The 24,281-nt window shown below is 35.6% G+C and overlaps 1 protein-coding gene across 2 annotated transcripts in view; it reads right to left on the bottom strand.

Moving 5' to 3' along the window:
• Positions 1-24,281, bottom strand: part of ARFGEF1 (ADP ribosylation factor guanine nucleotide exchange factor 1) — a 148,659-nt gene that overhangs the window by 77,349 nt on the left and 47,029 nt on the right. Inside the window, exons 2-7 of one of the 2 annotated variants that reach the window (XM_042923790.1) lie at positions 19,527-19,557; positions 18,845-19,001; positions 17,595-17,741; positions 15,510-15,689; positions 7,325-7,601; positions 3,944-4,054 (exon numbers count right to left, since the gene is read on the bottom strand). In XM_042923790.1, the coding sequence (XP_042779724.1) occupies positions 3,944-4,054; positions 7,325-7,601; positions 15,510-15,689; positions 17,595-17,741; positions 18,845-19,001; positions 19,527-19,557 (903 nt within the window). Of the gene's footprint in view, positions 1-3,047; positions 3,146-3,943; positions 4,055-7,324; positions 7,602-15,509; positions 15,690-17,594; positions 17,742-18,844; positions 19,002-19,526; positions 19,558-24,281 lie in introns of those variants that run through there. The other variant, XM_042923791.1, reaches the window with a different exon arrangement.

The raw sequence follows: 24,281 nt of genomic DNA on the forward strand, positions 1-24,281 counted from the left end.
AGTATTCTTGCCAAATACATTTACTCTAAATCAGGAAACTACCCTATCAACTCAAAATATGTAACATTCGACAAGACAATTTCATACTCTTTAACAAAAGGTAAGTGTTATGAAAGATGGGGGGAAAGACAAGAGAACTTGTTCTAAACTAATGAGACCAAAGAGACACAATCAAATGCAGTGAGCGTACCCAGATTGGGCCCTGTACTTAAAAAGGAAAAGGAAAAAAAGGATATAAGAGAGACGATTTGGGAATTTGGGAACATTATAAAATGTAGTATTTATATTAGATATCCTTGAAATAGTGTTAATTTTCTTAGGTGCGAAAACGAATTATGGTTATGTATGAGAATGCCTTTATTCTTAGAAAAGATATGCTGAAGTAAGAGAGTAAAGCATCAGGATATATATAACCCATCTTTAAATGGTTCAGCAAAGGCAAGCAAAACACACACATTTACATACACGTATGTGTGTAGGTCTATTTAAACACACATAAAATGAATGTATCAAAATTTTTAACAACTAGTGAATCCAGAGAAAGGGCATACAGGTGTTCATTGCATTGTTCTTTGGATTTTTCTCTAGGTATGAAAATGTTCTAAGTAAAAAGTTGCAGAAAAATCAAAGAAATTTCACTTCACACTCTGTATTGATATGTATTCAAGACTGGTAAAGAGTTTTTTGCAAAGGGCCAGTTAGTAAACATTTTAGGCTTTGCAGGCCATATGGTCCCTGGTGCAAAGACAGCCACTGTAGGCAATACATAAATAAGCATGTGTTCTAAAAAAGCAATATTTACAAAAATAGGCAATGGGCTAAATTTAGCTCATGGAACATAATTCGCCATCCCCTAACATGTATTACTAAACTTCTAAAGAACGCATGGGCACATAATGCTCTTTCTTCCCTAAGTTTACAAGGGTTTTTGTTTTTAAATTCGGACTTCCCAGGAGCATGGCCTCTTCTTTAGTCTCTATACTTGCCCATTCAATGATTTTATGGCTTTAACTACTACTTTATAACAAAATGACTCCCATCTATAGCACCTGTCTTGATATCTTAGGCCAGATTTCTAGATTTCTATTATGTGTATCATAAAATTTCCACATGGATGGTGCACTAAAAAATTAGTAATTTTTTCTCCCAAGCCAACTTTTCCTCCAACATAATTTAATTCTACCAATTCCACAACCATCCACCTACCCATTTAGACTCAGAAACTGGGATACCACCGAAGCAGAGATGAGTTAACATAGCAGGCCCAAGACTGCTTGCAAGGTTGGTCCTTGGCTGGCACCTGGAACTACATTTTGGAAGAGTTTGCACTATTCCCAGACCTAGTAGGAGTGGCTTACTGTGCCTAAACTGTACAAATAATGTGGTTTATGCTAAATACAGCTTTCCTTCTGGAAATCTGAAATTTGGGTACATGCAAGTAGAGGGTGCCAACAAAACTTTGGGCACTGAGTCTAATGAGCTACTCTGGTAGCCAACACCTACAATCTGATGTGGAGGAATTAAGCGCTTCCTGTGTGACTTTACAGGGAGAGGGCTCTTGGAAGTAAGCACCTGATTTCCTTCAGACATTGCCCCACGTCTTTTCCCTTTGATGATTTTGTATCGTACTCTTACACGGTAAAAATTTTAGTGGTGATTATAATTATATGAGGAGTCCTATGAGTCCCTCTAGTAAATCACAAAACCTTGAGATATTCTTGGGGTCTTTAACATACCTTATAATTTCTTTTTCAGCAAGGTATTTAATCAGTTGCAAGGTCTTTTTTTTAATGATTTATTTTAAGTTTATTTATTTATATTGAGAGAGAGCCAGCAGGGGAGGGGGAAGACAGAGAAAGAGAAAAAGAGACAGAGAGAGAGAGAGAGAGAGAGAGAGAGAGAGAGAGAGAGAGAGATTGAATGAATGAACGAATGAATCCCAAGCAGGCTCTGCGCTGTCAATGCAGAGTCTGACGCAGGGCTCAATCCCACGAACCATGAGATCATGACCTGAGCTGAGATCAACAGTTGGACAAGTAACCAACTTGAGCCACCCAGGCACCCCAGTTGCAAAGCCTACTTGATTCAACATTCGATATCTCACTTCTCATTCACATTTTCTTCATTTCCACTGTTTCTGTCCTGCTGAGGATTCCATTACTGCACTGGTCTCCTATTGTACTTTCTACTTCCGCACTTCCTTCTTCTAACAGAATAATTCTAATCATTCCATCTATTAGTTAAAAAATTCATAATGGTAACTCATTTTGTGATAGAATAAAGTCTAAAATCCTAAACTTTTAATTAGTAAGCTTAAGATTTCTTTAACCTTAGGGGTGCCTGGGTGGCTCAGTCAGTTAAGTGTCCAACTCTTGATTTCAGCTCAGGTCATGATCTCATGGTTCGCAAGTTTGAGCCCCACACCCACTCAGGCTATGCGCTGACAGTGTAGAGCCTACTTAAAGTTCCCCCTCTCCCTCTCTTCCCTGCCCCCTTAAAAAAAAAACAAAGAGGAGCGCCTGGGGGGTTCAGTCAGCTGAACGTCTGACTTGAGCTCAGGTCATGAACTCATGGTGTTTATGAGTTCAAGCTCTGCATCGGGCTCTGCACTAACAGCTCAAAGCCTGGAGCCTGCCTCAGATTCTGTGTCTCCCTGTCTCTCTGCACCTCCCCTCCCCTCCCCCCAGCCCCTCCACCCAGCTCACACTCTCTCTCAAAAATAAATAAACATTAAAAAAAAAATCTCTTTAACCTTAGTTTCTATTGTATGACATCACATACTCTATACTTCAGCCAAACTACCACCTGCCAATTCCCAAACCATCCTCTCCTCTAAATCTGAACTAACAGAGTTTCCAATACATCAAATACCATTCCCCAAACTTGTGTGAATCCATAGAGTCTAAGTTCAAGTGTCATCACCTACATGAAGTCCTCCCGGATCATTTTAGAAATAATCACTTTTTACAAAATTTTAATAGGATGTTAGCTATTTCTTTCTAACGGCACTTATCACTTTATACCTTGTATTAGTCTTACATACATACATTCCAGAACCCCCTTCTTCCAGAGCATGGTCTATCTTGGATTAACTTTTGTATCCTCCTACAGTGCCACACAACTGTATGTACTTCCTTAGTATTTGCTGAATGAAAAGATGAAAAAACAAGAAGGCAATCTGATGAATGCCTGGTTCTAGTGTTTCATTAAAGGAGAAAAGATATTCTTACAAAGAATGGTAATATAAAAGGGAGTTAGTATGGCTGAAACAGTATTATTCTCATTCAAGAGCCATACTGTACGTACATTTAATCATATATGTAGAAGTCTATTAGCAAGGTTCTATGCTTAATCCTGGGCAAGATACCATGAATTAAATAAGTTTCAGTGGATTAGTCTCAAATCTAATCCTATCTATAAATAATACTATTTATGGAAAATGGGAGATAAAATCCTAACAAACTGTAATAAAACATCTTTATAGTATTACAAAGATATATCCATAAGATATGACCTGCCCCTGTATCAATTATACCTTGGTTGTGACAATAAAGGTATAAGAAAGCCTAATTTTTTTCAAAAAAAGACATGAAATACTCAAAACTGAATCAATTTAAATATTTTCTTTATCAAGTTTCATGCATTTAGGAGTGTAAAGAATATATCTCTACCATCAAAACACAAAAACAAAACAATGTAATGGCATCAACTTTTTTTCAATGGGGAGGGGGAATAACGGATTTTTATAAAAGACCGTAACTGAACCTAGAGAAAAAGAGAGTTAATTCTTTGATAATTAAAAACATTTAGATATTTTTTTCTATACACACACTCTAATTTGAGAAAGAGCTTATATATTTGCCCTTTTTGTTCCACATATAAATAGTCTCCATAGTTAGATGAAATATCAAAGAATAAACTAATTTTGAGTGAAACACACTACCTCCAACAACGATGTTCACCATTTCTTCTACAATGCTCTGTACAATGTCTTGTGGCTTTTCCTCACAGTCATGGTTTTCTCCATCATATAATATGTCATTTTTAGATAATGCTTTAAAAAATAAAAATCCAAGAAAACATTATTTGAATTTTTTGGAAACTTTTACCAAACATTTAAAATTAAAAACTTTGCTAAAAAATTAAGAATAAAAGAAAATCCAATGGATAACATGAAACTAGAAGCAATTACAAGTTAAACATTCAGAATTCATAACTATACCAAATTTACAATATTTTATAAATTTAAGTCAATTTCAAAAATGATTCATTTGACAAACTATTAAATGATCATTCAACTTAAGCAAATTTTCTAGATTATTCCTTCAGAAGCTAAACATTTAAAGTATTTTGAATGAAAAATTTCTAACATGTCTGACATACTTATCAAGTAATATATTAAATGTAACTAAAGCCTGCATTGATCAATTCCGTTTATCAATAATGTGCCTTTGTATTTGTGAAGTCTGTGAAGACAAAGAGACAGGGCCATGTGGGCCTCCAACAGTGCATTCCAGCCCTTCCTTACTGTTTCTTCCCCAAACCAATCTACATACCCAAGGTAAAACTAAATTTAATAAATAAAAAAGGATTCATTCTCCAATTTCACAATCAAACAGACATATATGCCCAACAGAACTTCTGAACAGCTTAAGAGAAACTGATAAACCTTGACATTCCAGAGTTAGCTTGCAGATAAAAATAGGATTTCTACTGGTTTTTTTGAAATGTTGCAAATACCTCAGGAAGGCTCAATTAACATTTTTGGATGCTTTGGGATCAAGGACCCTGTTCTGCCCTACTCCAAACAGCATCAGACTGCACATTAGCTGATAGTGCTGCTAACACCCTCATCCCAACTCACACTGCCCTCCAGAAACCTGTCCTCCCTATTGTTCACTGCTCCTAATCTACTGTTTGCTACACTCCACAGAATACTGAATGGCACAAGGGGAAATCTGATAAAGAAGCATACCAATCAGTACACTTATTTTATAAAAAATCTAAATACGGTAATAACACAAGATTCTTCGGTGGAGTAAAAACATATAAGATGTTTTGACAGATAATTTTTCTGCCATCCTTAAGCTTTGTATTTCTGTCCTCTAGCTGCCTAAAATTATCTAGAGTCTGAAAGTTAGTTTCAACAAAACTAAATATGCAGTCACTAATATGTGTACAAAATAGTGAATCATGAGTCAGTTCTCACTCAAATTATCTGACAGAAATAGCAGTATTTATTACACATAGGAAATCATTAGAGAAGTTAACTATTATGTCCAAAGTCACATAACTAATAAGTGACAGAGATGTAATTCAAAGCAAACTCTAGAGCTCTCTTAATCAATGGTTCTCAGGCAGAATTTTCATTTTTATCAGCTGTTGGGAGAAAAACACCTACAGGGCCAAAATAATCATGACTCTACCACAGCAAATTATGTCTTATTTATAATTCTGTATCCTACAAGGTGACTTGCACACAGTAGATGCTTCCATTCCTTGAGTCTCAGCCCATGTTACTTTTTCTGTCACAAAATTTCCTAAATTTTCTAGCCAGCCAATTTCAACTCCTATCCACCAAGATTCAACCAAAACATCATTACTTTCTCTATAAAGGTATTATTTAACTCTCCTCAGCAGAATTACCTTGTGCAGGTCACTTTCAGGATACTTATCACATTATACCTCATTTATATATGCCTGACCATCCAGGCAAACCATGGGCACCCTTAGAACAATGTCTTTATCTCTATCAGCTTTTTAACCTCAAGTGCCACATAGTGCCTAGGATACAGTATGCTAAATAAATATTTGCTGAATGCATGAAGAAATGAAGAAATAAAGTCCCAGCTTTATTAGAGATCAGTCCTTTGAATCAGCCTCTTACAAGCTCACAGTAAAAGTAGGTGAAATCTGGCAAGAGCTGGCTAGAAAAATGTAAATCATATAAGCAGCATAGATTTACTATTAGCTTGGGTACTGTGAATGCTTAGATTTATCAAAATTATCCCTTTTTAAAAAACGTTTGTTTATTTTGAGAGAGAGAGAGAGAGAGAGAGAGAGAGAGAGGCAGGGAGGGATGGGGGAAGGAATGGGAAAAGAGAAAATCCCAAGGAGGCTCCATGCTGTCAGCCAAGAGCCCAATGTGGGGCTTGATCTCACAAACTGCAAGATCACGACCTGAGCCGAAATCCAGAGTTGTACGCTTAACTAAGTCACCCAGGCACCCCAAAATTACCCCTTTTAAAATAAAGAGTAAAGCACTATTAAAAGCATTAAAAAGGCATCTAATCATGCCACTGCTGATGTTCATCCCACTATTACATTATAAAAAAGATGTGGTAGAAAAAAATCAACGGCTGAAAATATATTACAGAAGTCTTTTCTCAAAGAAAAATACAGAATTCAGATGAACTGTAACTAAGACCTAACCATCCCACTTCCATGCAAACATAGTAAACAGGCAACAGAATTTCCATCATTTTTTGATGGAAGTTAATAAGAAACAAAGGGAACAACAAAACTCCCTAGCAGTTTTATAAACTAGCTAAAGCTGAAAATAATGTCTGGGAGGAAAAAAAAAAATGACTTCATGTGATTATTTTTAGAGAAACAAATTAGTAAAATAAATAAATTCCAAGCAGGCTCTGTGCTATCAGTGTGGAGCCTGACACAGGGCTAGAGCTCACAAATCAGGAGATCATGACCTGGGCCAAAATCAAGAGTTGAATGCTCAATTGACTGAGCCATCCAGGTACCCCTTGTAACCTTTCTCTTACAAATAAATTTACTCAGAAAAATACTATCAGAGAACATCTCAATTTTAGGGCTTACTATACATCAGGATATAAAAATATTTTTGTATGTTAGGTGGTTACTCTATTTTTATACTTAATTTCAGTACTTTTAGACAATAGTATTTTCTGAACCAGTAACACACTGATGCCCTAAAACTTGCAGTCACATTCTGGAAAATCTTATAAACAGATCTTTTGTTTGTTGTGAAACTGTTTTAAGAAAAGTGAAGTTCCTATATGATGTGGTAACAAACATTCAAGACCCCCTTTAGTAACATGTATCTCCTCCAAAACAAGTCTGTAAATTGTACTGCTCATGAGATGCCAGTGAATGCATAGTATTCTTAATAGATATCTTGTATTTTGAAGTCAATTAAATTCACTACCTAGGATGGAAAACATCCACAACTAACCACCATGTGTCTGCTATCCATTAAATCACATTACCCTTTCCACATTTCTTTCCCAAACAGCATGCCTACACTCTTCCCTTAACACATCCCACAACCCCTTCTCAAAAAGATTACTTTCAGCTGCAGTTGCCTGATCAGCTTCAGTCTGTTCATTTTCTGCACTGGAAATATCAGATCCATTTTCGGGTTCTGTGTCATCCTGAAGGCTTTTATCCACATCATTTGTATGGGAATCAAGGTCCCCTTCATGTTCTTGGGTCATATGATCAACAGTTTGAGGTGGCAAATATCTAAGTTGAGGTGATTCAGGCTCATGATGGCTTACTGGAGACTGCAACAGATGATGATGCTGCCGATGCCTTTCTTTTTCCATTTGTTTGGCTTCCTGCAACTAGAAAGAAATAATTTCCCATATTAGTAAAGTAAGTTGTTTAAAATTTGGAAGGATAATGTTATGCTCAACTATAAATCCTTTATATAAAGGTGTCATTTTGTCTCTGGGATTAGAAATTGTAGTCCATCAGAAGCAAAGAACATAAAATATACTAAAAACACACAAGAACAAGTAACAGTGGTTACTTCTTAGAGGGACGGAAATTGGTACATAAAAACAGAGATGAAAGTCTTTCAGTACATATCTTCTCTTCACTATTTTTGGTGTTTGAATCATGTGACTGTATAACCTAAGCAAAATTTACAAAACTGAAATAAATTTTAATAGTCTCAGAATAATAATTGGATTAATGCAAACAGTGGATTTTCCTAAAATCAAAATTTCACTAAGGGAGGGAAAAAGTGGATGGGGAAATAAAACACACACTCATTTTACTTATACATACATAAACAAATGAAATCTAGATACACAAGGAAATAGTCAATGATAATGGTTACTTATGGGGGGGGGGGGGGGGGTTAGGAAATGACCAAATTAGAAACAAGGGTCAGAGGGAATTTTCAGTGTATACTCTTCTGTAACATGTTCTTATGTCACATTGTCAAATGTCATTTAAGTAAAAATAATAAAATTACATATAATAAATAAAATCACAATGAGTACTTAAATGTCTCTGTCCAGTCATCTTAATAAGGATGAAAAAATCATATCAACAAATGTTTATTTTAAGAGACCTGTCATTATTATATATAGAATACCACCTGTAAAACTGGCTTACTTGTAAGATGCTAAACCAGTAACAAACAGAATCACAGAGTTTCATTTTTTAGCACTTTATTGCTTTCAGATACAACTCTTTTGGTCCTCATAACCGAAGAATAAGAATTATTCTCACAGGATGCTTCGATGGCTGTCAGTTCAGCATCCAACTCTTGATTTTGGCTCAGGTCTTGATCTCAGAGTTCAGGAGTTCGAGCACTCTCAGTTGGGCTCTGCACTGGCAACATGCAGCCTGCTTGAGAGTCTCTCTCCCTCTCTCTCTGCCCCTCCCCAGTTTGTGCACACTCTGTCTCTCTCTCTCTCTCTCTCAATAAATAAATAAATTTTATATATATATGAAAAAAGAATGATTCTCACAGAATTAATTTCCATAATGGTAAATACTCTGTCAAATAAGAACATTTCATATTCCTTAGTAATATTCCATTTTATGTGGAAACACCAGAACTAGTTATATGAATGTATAAAATATATTTAAACTAAAAGACTTTAATGCCCAAAGTGCCAATGCCAAAATTCCTTATAATAAACATGTCTAAATCCACGTTTTACAGATAAAGAAAATGATGCACATGACTATTTGCACAGCTGGAATCAGAACAGAATTTTCAGACTGATACTTTAGCCCATTCATGAGAAAGTCAATTTCCAAAGTAGCAGTGAAGAACCTATGACTTGCAATCCAATCCCACCCTCAGGCTAAGCTTCAACAGACAGGCAATGTGGTTTAGTGAAACAAGCACATGCTTTGGAATTACCTACAAGCATGGTGTCCAATTCTAGTTCTATTTATTCTAGCGTTTCTATAACTCTAGAAATATCCTTAAAAAAAAAAAAAGCAGTGTTATTGCATGAAAATAAACCTTTAAACATTTTCTATACACTTCCCTAGTTTCTAGATGGGTTTCTCAACATCAGTACTATTGACATTTTAGGTGAGATAGTTTTTGTTGTGGAAGGGTACTGTGTGGTATACTGCAGGGTGTTTAGCAACGTCCCTATCCTCTACCTGCTATGTGCCAGTAACAGCCTCCCCGTCCCAGTCATGATAATCAAGAGACTCAAGTGTGGCCTCAGGGGCAAAAAAACACTGTTCTATAGAAAGAAATTAGCATTTTCTCCTTTGAAAATATTTTAGACCTAAACATTTTATAGAAAGTTTTATATGAGTAGGGGGAAGGGAAAGGTTATTAATGGTATATGTAAGTGAATTAGACTTCTAGCTTACAATATTTTAGCAAATGTTCAAGTTAAATCAGTCTGCTCCCCACTTTTTTTTCTCTCTCTCCTGTCTTTTTTTTCCTATAATTTTACATAGCACAGAACTAAATACCCTTCATGACATGAAACATATTCACAGCTTTTATCAAAATTCAGTTATATATTTATTTGTGTGATTATCTGTTTAAGGTTCATCTTTCCCTTCTATGCCCCACAGTTTTTAAGATCTTTCAAGGTAGTAGTCAAGTTGGTTTTGCCCATCACTACAACTGAAACTGAGAACAGTGCTAGAAACATAAGTAATATAATAAAAACTTGTTGCAATCCCTATCAAAATAACACCAGCATTCTTCACAGAGCTAGAACAAACAATCTTAAAATTTGTATGGAACCAGAGTAGACCCCGAATAGCCAAAGCAATCTTGAAAAAGAAAACCAAATGATATATACAATGGAATACTACTTGGCAATGAGAAAGAATGAAATCCTGCCATTTGCAGCAGGATGGATGGAACTGGAGGGTATTATGCTAAGTGAAATAAGTCAGTCAGAGAAAGACAGATATTATATGTTTTCACTCATATGTGGATCTCAGGAAACTTAACAGATGACCATGGGGGAAGGGAGGGGGAAAAATAGTTACAAACAGAGAGAGAGGGAGGCAAACCATAAGAGACCCTTAAATACAGAGAACAAACCGAGGGTTGATGGGGGGTGGGGGTGACGGGAAAGTGGGTGATGGGCATTGAGGAGGGCACTTGTTGGGATGAGCACTGGGTGTTGTATGGAAGCCAATTTGACAATAAATTATATTAATTAAAAAGAAAGAAAGAAAGAAAGAAAGAAAGAAAGATAACCAAAGTTGGAAGCATCACAATCCCAGACTTCAAGATGTTATTACAAGGCTGTAATCATCAAGACAGTATGGTACTGGCACAAAAACAGACACTCAGATCAATAGAACAGAACAGAGAACCCAAAAATGGACCTACAAACGTATGGCCAACTAATCTTTGACAAAGCAGGAAAGAATATCGAATGGAATAAAGACAGTCTCTTCAGCAAGTGGTGCTGGGAAAACTGGACAGCAACATGCAGAAGAATGAACCTGGACCACTTTCTTATACCATACACAAAAATAAACTCAAAATGAATTGAAGACCTAAACTTAAGACAGGAAGCCATCAAAATCCTAGAGAAGAAAACAGGCAAAAACCTCGCTGACCTCAGCTGCAGCAACTTCTTACTCAACACATGTCCAGAGGCAAGGGAAACCAAAGCAAAAATGAACTATTGGGACCTCATCAAGATAAAAATCTTCTGCACAGTTGGGGCGCCTGGGTGGCGCAGTCGGTTAAGCGTCCGACTTCAGCCAGGTCACGATCTCGCGGTCCGTGAGTTCGAGCCCCGCGTCAGGCTCTGGGCTGATGGCTCGGAGCCTGGAGCCTGTTTCCGATTCTGTGTGTCCCTCTCTCTCTGCCCCTCCCCTGTTCATGCTCTGTCTCTCTCTGTCCCAAAAATAAAATAAAAAAAAAAAAAACGTTGAAAAAAAAAAAAAAATCTTCTGCACAGCAAAGGAAACAATCAGCAAAACTAAAAGGCAACCGAAGGAATGGGAGAAGATATTTGCAAATGACATCAGATCAAGGGTTAGTATCCAAAATCTATAAAGAACTTACCAAACTCAACACCCAAAAAACAATCCAGTGAAGACATGGGCAAAAGACATGAATAGACACTTCTCCAAAGAAGACATCCAGATGGCCAACTGACACATGAAAAAATGCTCAACATCACTCATCATCCAGGAAATACAAATCAAAACCACAACGAGATACCACCTCACACCTATCAGAATGGGTAACATTAACAACTCAGGCAAAAACAGTTATTGGTGAGGATGCAGAGAAAGAGGATCTCTTTTGCACTGCTGGTGGGAAGGCAAACTGGTGCAGCCCCTCTGGAAAACAGTATGGAGGTTCCTCAAGAAATTAAAAATAGAAGTACCCTATGACCCGGCAATTGCACTACTAGGCATTTATCCAAGGGGTACAGGTGTGCTGTTTCAAAGGGGCACATGCACACCAATTTTTATAGCAGCACTATCAACAATAGCCAAAGGATGGAAAGAGCCCAAATGTCCATCAACGGATGAATGGATAAAGAAGATGTGCTGTGTATGTGTGTGTGTGTGTGTGTGTATATATATATATATACACACACACACACACACACACACACACACACATATATATATACACAATGGAGTATTACTAGGCAATCAAAAAGAATGAAATCTTGCCATTTCCAACTATGTGGATGGAACTAGAGGGTATTATGCTAGGTGAAATTAGTCAGAGAAAGACAAATATCATATGACTTCACTCATGGGAATTTAAGAAACACAACAGATGAACATAAGGAAAGGGAAGCAAAAATATAAAACCAGGGAGGGGACAAAACATAAGAGACTTAAATATAGAGAAGAAACAGAGGGTTGCTGGAGGGGTTGTGGGAGAGGAATGGGCTAAATGGGTAAGGGGCTTAAGGAATCCACTCCTGAACTCACTGTTGCATTATATGCTAACTAACTTGGATGTAAATTAAAAAATAAATTATTAAAAAAAAAAAACTTGCTGAACAAGTCAAACATATAAAACTTTTCTCATGTTTCTGCCATTAATAAGTGATAAAAGATTATATGCATTCATTTTTTTAAAAAAAGCAGTACAACTACTATTTGTAGTTTCAAAATACTAGAAAGGATCCAATGTCAATATGTAGAAGAGTGACTGAATAGACTACACCACATCTCAGAGTACCATACACCTACAAAAAAGCTGATCTCTAAAAAGTAATATGGAATGATTTCCAGGACATACTTCTAAGTGAAAAGAGCAAAGTACTAAGAGAGATGTATATAGTATGTGTGGTAGCCAGCCTTTAAGATGGTCACCAATGATTTCTCCTTTTGATTTTCACTTCCTTGCGAAGTCCCCTCCCACATTGTACCAGGGATGGTCTGGGTACCCGCTTCTGATCATAAAGTAGACACTGTAGCTTCTGTTTTGTTGCTCTCTGTCTGATCATCTTCCCTGGAGATGGCCAGCTGCCATGCTGTGCGCATCCCTATGAGATCCACGCAAAACTCAGGCCTTTCCAGACAACAGGCAGTAAAGAACTGAGACCTTTCACCAAAGCCAAATGAGTAAGACTGGAAGTGTCTTCTCTAGCCCAATGAAACCTTTAAATGACGGCAGCACCAGATCACACTGTGATCCATGCAGGGAACTACAACTTCATGTGGAACCCAAACCACACCCACCCAGCTAAGCCACTCCTGTATTCTGGCCTTTCAGAAACTATGAGAGATAAGCAGCTAAATGATAAGTTTTAAGCAGCTGAAGTTTGGGGTGATTGGTTATGCAGTGATACATAACTATTATAGTATGCTACCTCTCATGTAAGAAAGAGGATATGTGAAATCATACATGTATCTGCTCATTTGTGTTACATAAATGCAGGACGGATAAACTAGAAACAAAAGAGATTAGCAACATCCAAGGGGTAGGAAGAAGGGGGAAGAAGAATGGAGTCAGAGGGATGAAGAAGGAGTAGTCCTCTGAGTATACCTTTTGTGTAGCTGTGTTAAATCATAGTCCTGTTTAACATACTCAAGAAATAAGCAATTAAAACTAACCAACAAAAGGAAAAACAAGCAATAATAAATTAATTTAATCGTATAAAGGAATAACATTATGGCATGAAGAGTGTGGAGAAAAAAAAGAACCTAAGTAACTTCAGAAAACAATAGTTTGAATGAATTTTATAAGGCTAAAAGAATTGGGGCACCTGGGTGGCTCAGTCGGTTAAGCGGCCGACTTTGGCTCAGGTCACGATTTCACGGTCTGTGAGTTCGAGCCCCGCGTTGGGCTCTGTGCTGACAGCTCAGAGCCTGGAGCCTGTTTCAGATTCTGTGTCTCCCTCTCTCTGACCCTCCCCCGTTCATGCTCGGTCTCTGTCTCAAAAATAAATGTTAAAAAAAAAAATTTAAAAAAAAAAAGAATAAATGCTGTAATCTACTTAGTAAGTTTGCTTCTCACAGTGGTATGGGTTAACTATTCTAAAACTATTTTATGTGTATAATAGGACTCAACAAACACTGTATCATAGAAAATAAAAGCCATACTTTTCATTGTTTAGAGACAGGAAGTTACAAATAAGTAAAGGGAAAAGGCTGAAATGAACCCTGTCATGTTGGACTGAAAGATGTATCAGTATAAAAATATACAGACATATAGGTGTGGGGTTAGGTGAAAGAGGGACTATACAGATACATCTTTCCTAGCTCTATCTGCTGAGAGGGCCTAGAAGCAATAACATCTCAGTAGCAATGAATACACCTAGCACTCAGATTTTGGTTTCTAATTACCATTCTCCAATTGAAGGAGCCAAAACTCCCTGTTGAAGTGGTTGATTCTAGGGCTGAAGGAGAAAAAATTCAAAATGAGCCTGGAACATTTTGAGATTACAGGAAGTAAGGAGGTGCTCAAAAAAGGATGGGAGCTTGTCAAAAGTACACAAGGCCAAAGCTGGAATAATCTGGGCAACAAAATAAATAATAGCACTGAATTATAACCAACAGAATATCTATGAGTAAAGACCGATATAAATAAAAAATTGAAAAATATATAGGAAAGAAGAATTCTTTTAATAGATACAGAAGAATAACTCTTGTTTATAAAGAAGAAGAGATCAACAGAAAATCACCATTAGGGAAACACCACAGTAATAAATGTTGCCAACAAGACAAGGATAGTTAAAATGGGGATGGGGAAGTATAAGAAGGAAACAGGATATTTACTCAGTTTTAAGGTAACTCCAAGATCTTTACAGTGGAGGAACCTGGAAGATACCACCTTAACCAAGTAATCAAAGTTAACATTACCAGTAATAGGACATGTCAACATCATGAACTCCTGACACAATGCACTGAAAAGGACACAACAATGCTTCAGAGGTATTCTAGCAAAAACTGGACAACCTCAGTCTAATCATGAGAAAACATCAGACAAAGCAAACTGAGGTACCTTAAAAAAAAATGGTTTAAGTATCCCTCAAAAGCATCAAGATGATCAAAGATAAGATTGAGAAATTACAACAAACTGCAGAAGACTAAGACATAACAACTAAATTCATACTAAGTACATTGTCAGATCCTGGATTGGAACTTGAAACAAAAAAAAGGACATTTGTAGGAAAACTGGTGAAATTCAAGTAGGCTCTGTAGTTTATTTAACAGTAATGTACAAGTATTATAATATGGTTATATAAGACACTGGCATTACAGAAAGACAGGTAAGGGGATCTCTCTGTAATATCTGAAGTTTAAAATCAGTTTTTAAAAAAGTTAGAAGTTGATATGTAATTATGTAGACCTAAACAATTAAAAAGAATACATAAAATGATTCTTTAGCTGATCTCTTAGCCCCCCCAAAATTTATTTCATCAATGTAGATACACATTTTACTTTGAAAGGACTCAATGACTAAATATTTTACAGCAGAATAGATCAAATCAGGTAGCATTATAGCTACATTACACTCATCTACTAAACTTGAGTACAATAAAAGTATCATCAATCTATAAACACTTCCATGAGGATGACAATAAATATCTTTCAAATTCTACTTGTCAACCACTAAAAATATATTTTTCCAAAGTTAAACAAGTCAGTTAACCTCAAAATAAGGCAAAATACCACAAATCTTCACTAAAGTACAACTGTAAATGAAAAACATTCTTCTCTACAAGTACCAAAGATTTCACTATAATTTCCTCTAAATTCTTTTCTATATTTGGTACCTGTGGTGTTCTTTACAATCTCTGTTTTTTAATACTTACTGCTTGGTTTTCCATGCGTGCAAAGATAACATTTAGCATCTGAGTAAGAGTAGCTTTGGCTGTCGTCTGATTGATGAGATTTTTGCTTGCTAGATAGATATTGTAACATGTTCTCACAGCTTGCAGGACAGTTCCTTCATGAATTTCTATGTGTTGTGATGTTACTGCAGTAAGTAAAGCCTTTAAAAAGAAAGACACAGTTAAAGCAATTTTCTGCATCCTGCATTTCAGCACAAAAATATGAGTATTTTTATATTAGAATTAAAACTTTTAGATACCATTACCACTTTCAAGTACACATGAACAGAATTTTCAGTATACACCCAACCGAATTTCTAACCTTGAATATGTATTATCAACTGGCAGTAATTTCCAAATAATCTTCCCAAACCCAGAACACTAGAAAACTATACAATTAAATTGTTTCAACACTCAAGTTTCATTTGTATAAAACTATTAGTCTATTAAAATGCACAGCACTAATTGTCCAGCAGAACACAGATATGCTTTCTAAGACATATGCTTTATATGACATATCTGTTGAATAAGGCTGTCAACTTTGGAGGGTACCCACTGTCTTATTCACTTACAAATTTTTCTGAGATGGTTCTCACAGATCAGACTAAATAAATGTACTGCTGTTGTTGGTGAAGATGTTTACAAACAGAATAAAGTATTCACATATCAGATTAAATTAGAATAAAGCATTTAAAATAATCCTAAGTGAATTTCCCAATAAACTTTGTATTAATGTTCACAGATTAGGGTACATGCAATTTCTCAAGAGCAAGGACTCTTTTGTCCTTTATGCTGTACAATACTACACAAAGTCAGCACTGAGTTTATTTTAAATAAACCATGATTGATATTAAGTTGCAAATGACAGGGGGCGCCTGAGTGGCTCAGTCAGTTGAGCATCCGACTTCGGCTCAGGTCATGATCTCATGGCTCGTGAGTTCGAGCCCTGCGTCAGGCTCTGTGCTGATGGCTCAGAGCCTGGAGCCTGCTTCGGATTCTGTGTCTCCCTCTCTCTCTGCCCCTAACCCACTCGCATTCTGTCTCTGTCTCTCTCAAAATAAATAAACACTAAAAAAATTTAAAAAATAAATAAATAAATTGCAAATGACAGGCCAACTGATTGGACGGCATTTTTAGAATAACTTGTGAAGTGACTACAGCTATGAAACTGAAAGGCTCAGAGGGGCTTTATCTACACATGAAAAACACTTTATACATGTAAATGATTTCAAAAGTACAAGAAAATTTTACTGATGCTTAACATATCACCATGACCATTAGCAGTCATATTAAGACTTCAATATTTGTAACAGACTAAAAACACAACTGAGTGACTTTTCTTTAAAGGAGTTTAATCATCCAGGTGTATTATAGCACAAACCCAGAAGAAAGTTTGGCTGAGCATGTTCAGCAAATGAATCAGCAAGGGAATCAGTAAGGCTGATACACAAATAGTTCACATGGTGAAGCATGGGTCTAGAGGGCAGACTATAAGAGATCCAGAAGTAGACAAGAAACTTAGAGGGATCACAGGACCATCATACGAACCCTAAAGCTCAAAAGACGGGAATATGTAGGGCAAACATTCCAGAAACCAAAATACTCTGGAAGACTCTGGGAGCCAAAGCCTAAATTGGGACCTTCAAAATAACAGACCTAGAAATATAGTTCACTAGTGAACTCTTGGCATTCAACAAAATCCACTCATATGGGGTCTAAAAAGCAACTAAATGACCTTTATTAGCGATGGAAAGCACATAAAATGACCTTTCCAAATATATCCAAGATAAATGGCTTCTAATTTAAAAAATATATAGAGGGATGCCTCGGTGACTGAGTCAGCTGAGCATCTGACTCTTGATTTCGGCTCAGGCCATGATTTCATGGTTTGTGGAATTGAGCCCCTGCTTGGGATTTTTTCCCTCTCTCTCTCTGTCCCTCCCCTGCTGGCATGGGCTCTCTCTCTCAAACTAAATAAACTTTAAAATGTATACACACACACACACACACACACACACACACATACACACACACAATGAATGACAAATTCACTATATAATCAATTACCTTTATTATTTGCAGCTGAACTCCTTCATCTGTTTGAGGACCTTGGAAGCAGCCACAAATGGTTTCAATAATTCTATCAATTAATTTTTTGCCTGGTGTTGTACTATCTGGAGCATTGCCAGTCAAGTGCCCATAAGCAATAAGTTTCTAAGATGCAGAAAGAAAATAAAGATCCTAATTAAGCTAATAGATATACTAATTGAATATACTTTAAAATTATAATATGTAATTGAATATATGTTAAATTTTTTACATAAAAACATTAAAGTATAATCAAATCCAAGGCTATACCAACTTTTCCTGAAGAAAGGTGTATTAGCTATAAACATGTAAAACCACAGAAACATACTAACCAGAATAAAACCATCAGGCCCTATTTTGAGAAAGCCACACTTTAGATCTGGTCTGATGAATCAGAATAGCTTACTGCTTTCTGTCTAACCATTATTGATACTGCTTTTGTGAAAGCTATCAACATATTTAAATGATTCAATCTCTTTCTGCATCAGATCTGTGAACATACAGAAAACCCAATTTCCATGCACTGGCTGTAACAAATCATGGATTTGTTCAATCTTCATCCATTATAGCCCTGGAAAGCCTTAGATATCAATGAACTTCATCTAAATCCCAAACTAATCATATAAATATGGTTTTTTCCTAGCCACTGAATTATTGGTTCAATACATATAATTCCCTAAACAGTGAAAAAACCTGAAGAGAGAAAGACCCCTCTATCTGGAAATTTTACAAATATCTTAAGAGAATCCTGTGTGTGTGCACACACACGTTTAAGTAAAACAGGATGAAAGAGTTAAGGAATTTTTCTGACATACGTGAAAATCAGAGCTAAAGTCCAGCAGTGAATAATTAAACTGTCAATATTAACCTATTGCTTTATATAAAACAGCAGGCATTCAGTAAAATCATTGCAAATAATGATGTATGTAAAGTCAGTAGCAGGTTAAAAGTACTATGGTTCCTGCATTTCACTGATGGAAAATAAGACCAAATAAACACTAAGATTATTTGTCTCACTAAGCCAACTAATGATTTTTGTTACCCTTAAGCTAGAAACACCTTTTTGAAACTATTATTCTGTCTCTCTTGTATATTAGCAACCATCTGGCCTCTTACCACAAAAAGAATACTCAAGGCTTTCACGGAAAATGTCTGAACCACCAATTATGGTAATGTTTAGAAACACATTCAAATTAAATAGTTTTTAGATAATGCCATTTTATACATACCTGTAAACAATCAAGAGATGTACTAACTATACGGGGACATTTGGACTGGCATGCCAATTCAAAGGGTAAGAAGTACTTGTCTGCTTCGATAAAATTTGTCTTTGATTTCACTGGTGGAAGGGTGCTTGATCCACCTTTTGCTTCTCCATGAGGAGGACTAAAGGAAAAAGAAGAGTATGATTAGAATATTACATTGATTGTACTGATGATAAACTCATATGAAAACACAAAATTTCAGTTTGAAAGGAATTTTGCTAAACAATCTTCCATCTTCCCGTATTTCATGAGGGTAACCAAAGCCCAGGGAAATGAAATGATTTGCTACAGGTAAAAAGCTAATGGCCAGAGCTGTAACTAAATGCAAGAAAATCAAAGAAATTAAAATAGCTATTTAATCACTGAAAAAGTATTTAAATTATAAAATAATCATTTGGTAATCTTTCTAAATATGAATCAAAGTCTTTACACAAAGACTTTAAAGTGTATCTTATGGTATTTCAGGAATACCCTCCTATATTTATGAGATCTTTCTGCTTATATTTCTTAAAAACTTTTTATTATTAATTTTATCATAAAGATCACATACAGAAAATCTGCCACATATAGATGACTGTATTACTATTTTAACCAAGACTGATAAGTTTGCAAATTATTTTTACTAAAGAAAAGAAACCCCACAAACCTCTGTTTTTCAGTTTCCGCTTTTATTTCCTCTGGGGGGGAAAAAAAGAGGCACATGTTAGAAAACTTGACAACAGAAAGATCATTAAGTAATTTCATTATAAACTTTGTAAACTAATTCATAACTCCTATAAGAAGTTGGGAAGAATGCAAATTCAAAAGAAAATTCAGTAGCTAAAATTCTCTTGCTGTTTAATGTATTAATTTATAAAATATAATTTTATCAAACTATACAAAGAATATATATTAATAACCATAAGGATAGGTACAACTACAGGTTACTAATTCCCAAAGCGTTTGTTTTCTCAAAGTAGTTCTTTTTTTTTTTTTGTTGATTTTTTGTCAAGTAACTACATTAACCAGAAGGATTAATATTAAGAATAGAGTATTAAGTATATTGTATTCAAGTTATAAAATTAAGGCATATGTTCAGTGAGAGGAAAAAACTGAACACATCACTCCTAAAATTATCTCAAGATTATCGCACTAGGACTATAACCTCTTGACCAGGGACATATGTGTTGATATTTAACCAATTTTTCTACTATGACTACACAAGGCACTGTAAAAATACACATGCTCAATTCCATGGGAAATTTTCCCTTTTGTTGTTTATAGCATAAGAAATGAGGTAAATTAGATAAAGCCTACCTATACTAAAAGACCCTTAAATTTAACTGATAGGCTGGGGAGTCCGGTTAATTGTTTAAACCTGTTTAAAATTTGGAAGGAAAATCAAACATAACATTTATAATTACTATTATTATAACCAACAGTTGTTGACAACTATGTGCCAAGCACTATTACATTTTAAATGTACTAACATAAGCCTCACAGCAAGCTTCATTTTAAAGATGAGGAAAATGATGGAGCACCTGGGTGGCCCAGTTGGTTAAGCGTCCAGCTTCAGCTCAGGTCATGATCTCAGTCTGTGAGCTAGAGCCCCCCATCAGGCTCTGTGCTAAAACAGCTCAAAGCTTGGAGCCTGCTTCGGACTCTGTGCCTCCCTCTCTCTCCACCCCCTCCTCCAATTGCACTATGTCCCTCTCTCTCTGTCTCAAACACAAACACTTAAAAAAATTTAAAAATTAGGAAAATGAAGCACAAAGAGGTCAAATAATTTGCTCAAGGGCTGCATGGCTTGGGTGTATGGCTAATCAGGTTTCACAACTAGATAATCTAACTTCAGATCCTGGTTTCTTAACCACTCTATTACATATGTGTACCTATGAAGATTGACCAAATGTGTTAAAACTGGTATTATAAATTACTAGCCTGTAACTTAATCATTATTAAGTTATCCAGAGACTATATTAAGCCCTTTCTAAAGTGATTTTGTCAAATCACTTTATCATAGATACATAAAGTTGTATCTGTCATTACCTACTCTGTGCTGAGCATCTGATGTTTGGTATTTCAGTTTAGTTCTCTGTGGGCTAAAGCTCTTTTCATTTTACCAGTGGTAGAAGTGGAAGGGAGACGATACAAAAATATTACCTGTAGGTATTTAAAATACTACTTAATAAAAGTTCACAATGTCTGCAGTTAAGATTTGTATATGGCTATTAAAATTGTATAGTTCACGGGGGCGCCTGGGTGGCTCAGTCGGTTAAGTGTCCAACTTTGGCTCAGGTCATGATCTCGCGGTTCACAGGTTTGAGCTGCAAATCGGGCAGAGCCTGCTTCAGATTCTGTTTCCCTCTCTCTGCCCCTCCCCCATTTGCGTTCGGTCTCTCAAAAATGAATAGATATTAAAAATAATTTTTTAATTGTACAGTTTACCAATATATGTAATTAAAAATAATTTAAATCACCTTAAAAATACAATACAGATGAAAGGAAAATTAAGTGCCCCAAATTTTCATTAAGATTTTTAACCATATTGTTTATTTTTAAATATCATCATTATTTAAGAATCTGAGGTATTGCTAAAATCCAAGTAAGGCAGAAAAACAATGTAAGGGAAGTGAAGGGATAAGGTAACAATTTTTGTAGAAGGTGAATTTCCATTTATAAAATAAGTAGGAAATACGGTATTCTGGTTAATAATACATTAGTTAAGAATATTAGAAGTAGTACATTTTAAAGAGCACTATGGTTCGACACCATGTTACTAAACAGCCGTGTGACCTTAGGAAACAACCCTTACTTCACAACTAGATGATTACAAAAGTCCCTTATATTCTAAAATATCAGTCAACAACTATCGCTCACATGCCAAAGCCATCTAGCACCCATTTTCCCAAGTTTAAGGACAGTTTTTACAGCTGAATATTTGCAGTCAAAATGATGACAGGGAACACTAACTTTGAAACCCAGTGAAGAGTAATGTTACTCCACCTGTAAGAATTGTCATTAGGCCAGGATTACAAAATGTATACTCAATTATGGTTATTTTGAATCTTATCAATAAAAAATTTGTGTAAATCTGTTTTCTCTTGGGGTGTAAGTACTTATATAATATCCTTGATTTTTCTTTTTGGCCTGCAAAGCCCTTTATAGAAAAGGTTTGCTGACCTTTGCTCTAAAACATTATGGTTCAAAAGATCTTATAAGACTCTATGAACCATTTTATTCTATGACTCCATTATTTTTAAATGCCCACATTTAAAGAGTCTAATAAAACATATCCAACACAAGCTATACTAAACATAACGTTTCTCTAATTCATATAGTACTATATGTTTTTTAATCTCCATATCGTTAAGTCATACAAGGCAAGTACTGTTCAAAATGCTTTAGATAAATTGTATTTTTGTAAAAAAAACTTAACTTTCAATATTTCTAATATTTTAAATTACCTTGTACTAAATAGGAGTTATACATTTTCCTTTCTCTATACTTATAACCCACAGTAAAAAAAAAGTTTTAAAGACTGATGAAATCGTTAAAGGTCACAGAACAATTATTACAATTTCCCCCCACTGATTTTTTTAATGTTTACTTATATTTGAGGGAGGGAGGGAGGGAGGGAGGGAGGGAGAGAGAGAGAGAGAGAGAGAGAGAGATACAGAGCACAAGTGGGGAGGGGCAGAAGAGAGAGGAAGACATCGAATCTGAAGCAGGCTCTAGGCTCTGAGCTGTTAGCACAGAGTCCGATGCTGAGCTCGAATCCATAAACCATGAGATCATAACCTGAGACAAAATTGGACACTTAACCGACTGAGCCACCCAGGCACCCCTTCCCCCACTGATTATTACCATAGCTTACATGTTTTCAGCTTGCATAGTTATCTTTCTGGTCCCACAAAATGCTTATATTTTTATAGTCCCACCAACACACCCTGTATTCATTTTAATGTTTCCTTTCAAAGCTATTTGAGGTCACTTAAACTGGAAGACATTATCACTAAAAAGTAACCAAGATTACAAGGACAAGGGGCAATAGGGGGGAGGTAGAAAGTAAGTATCAAAATACTGAAAGTAACAATGTGATACAGCCACAGTATTTTAAAATAAGTTGAAATTTTTAAAGAAATGCAATACTACTTTATATTTGTGTAGCAATATACAGTTTAAAACATTTTCCCACACATTACCTAATTTTATCCTCAAAGGACAACTCCTATCTTATGGAGGAGAAAACTATGGATCAGATTAGTTACATAATAACATTAAGGTCAGACAGCTGATAAGTAGTGATCCAGAAACTAGTCTCACTGGTCTTAGTGTATTACACTCTACACATTGTGCTATCTTTACTCAACCTTCTACTAATTGATTAAACTGAAATAAAAATTCATTTTACAACTACCAGCATAAACTTATTATAAAGCAGTGATTCTCAAAATACGGTCCCAGGACCAGAGCAGTACCACCACCCAGCCCCACAAAGACTTACTGAATCGGCAACTCTGTGTGTAGAGCCCTACAACCTGTGTTTTAACAAGGCTTCAAGAGGATTCTGATATACAAACAAGTTTAAAAATCACTGCTATAAAGCAGTTAAAACAAACGAGTGGAAGACAGATGGGTTTCATCCACCATGGCCACATCCATTTACTATATTTGTAAGACAAGTACACTTGAGTGTATGCTAAAAAGCAATGACTTTTTAGTTTTCTTATAACGAATGCCCAGTAATACAGTTTTTCAGGAAACTGCCTATTTTAATAAATTAGAGCTTGGAAACAGTTTGCTTCAGGTTGGCCTTCAACAGAAGAATCAATAAGTAAACTAATTAATTCTCAATTATTAAAGGAAGAAAATATACCCAGAAGAAAAAAATTATTAAAACATGAAATTAATTAGTATTAGCATACTAATTAAGAAGTATTACAAATTAAGAAGTATTAGCAAACTAAAAACCACACAGTGTTTAATGCCAGAATTATTACAAGGATGACCACAAAGAGCACAGTATTTTTAAAAATGCTTTGGAAACACTAGATGGTGCAAATAGACAATACTGGATGTGGTAATAAAAATCATAACTTCTGAGCTAAAATAATATAAAAATCAGATGATGAATTTGTTTAGTCATATGTAGGTTTTTAAACTATGTAGTCCTAGCCCTTTAAAAAAAAAAAAAAAACTATTACCGAAATTCTTTTAAGAATTATTTTCTCTCTAGCCATTAACTCTCCATATCCCTTCAAAATTAGTTTTATAAAAAGTTGTAAACCACAGAAACATAACCGCTTCCTTATATATAGAAAGAAAGATTAATTTTTGGAGGAAATGGATCATTGTGAATTAGCATAAAAAGTACAGATTCAAAGTACTTTGAAAGAAATACAAGTTTTACTCCTTCCAG

Source organism: Panthera leo, chromosome F2 (genome assembly GCF_018350215.1).
Source record: "Panthera leo isolate Ple1 chromosome F2, P.leo_Ple1_pat1.1, whole genome shotgun sequence".
Lineage (NCBI taxonomy): Eukaryota > Metazoa > Chordata > Mammalia > Carnivora > Felidae > Panthera > Panthera leo.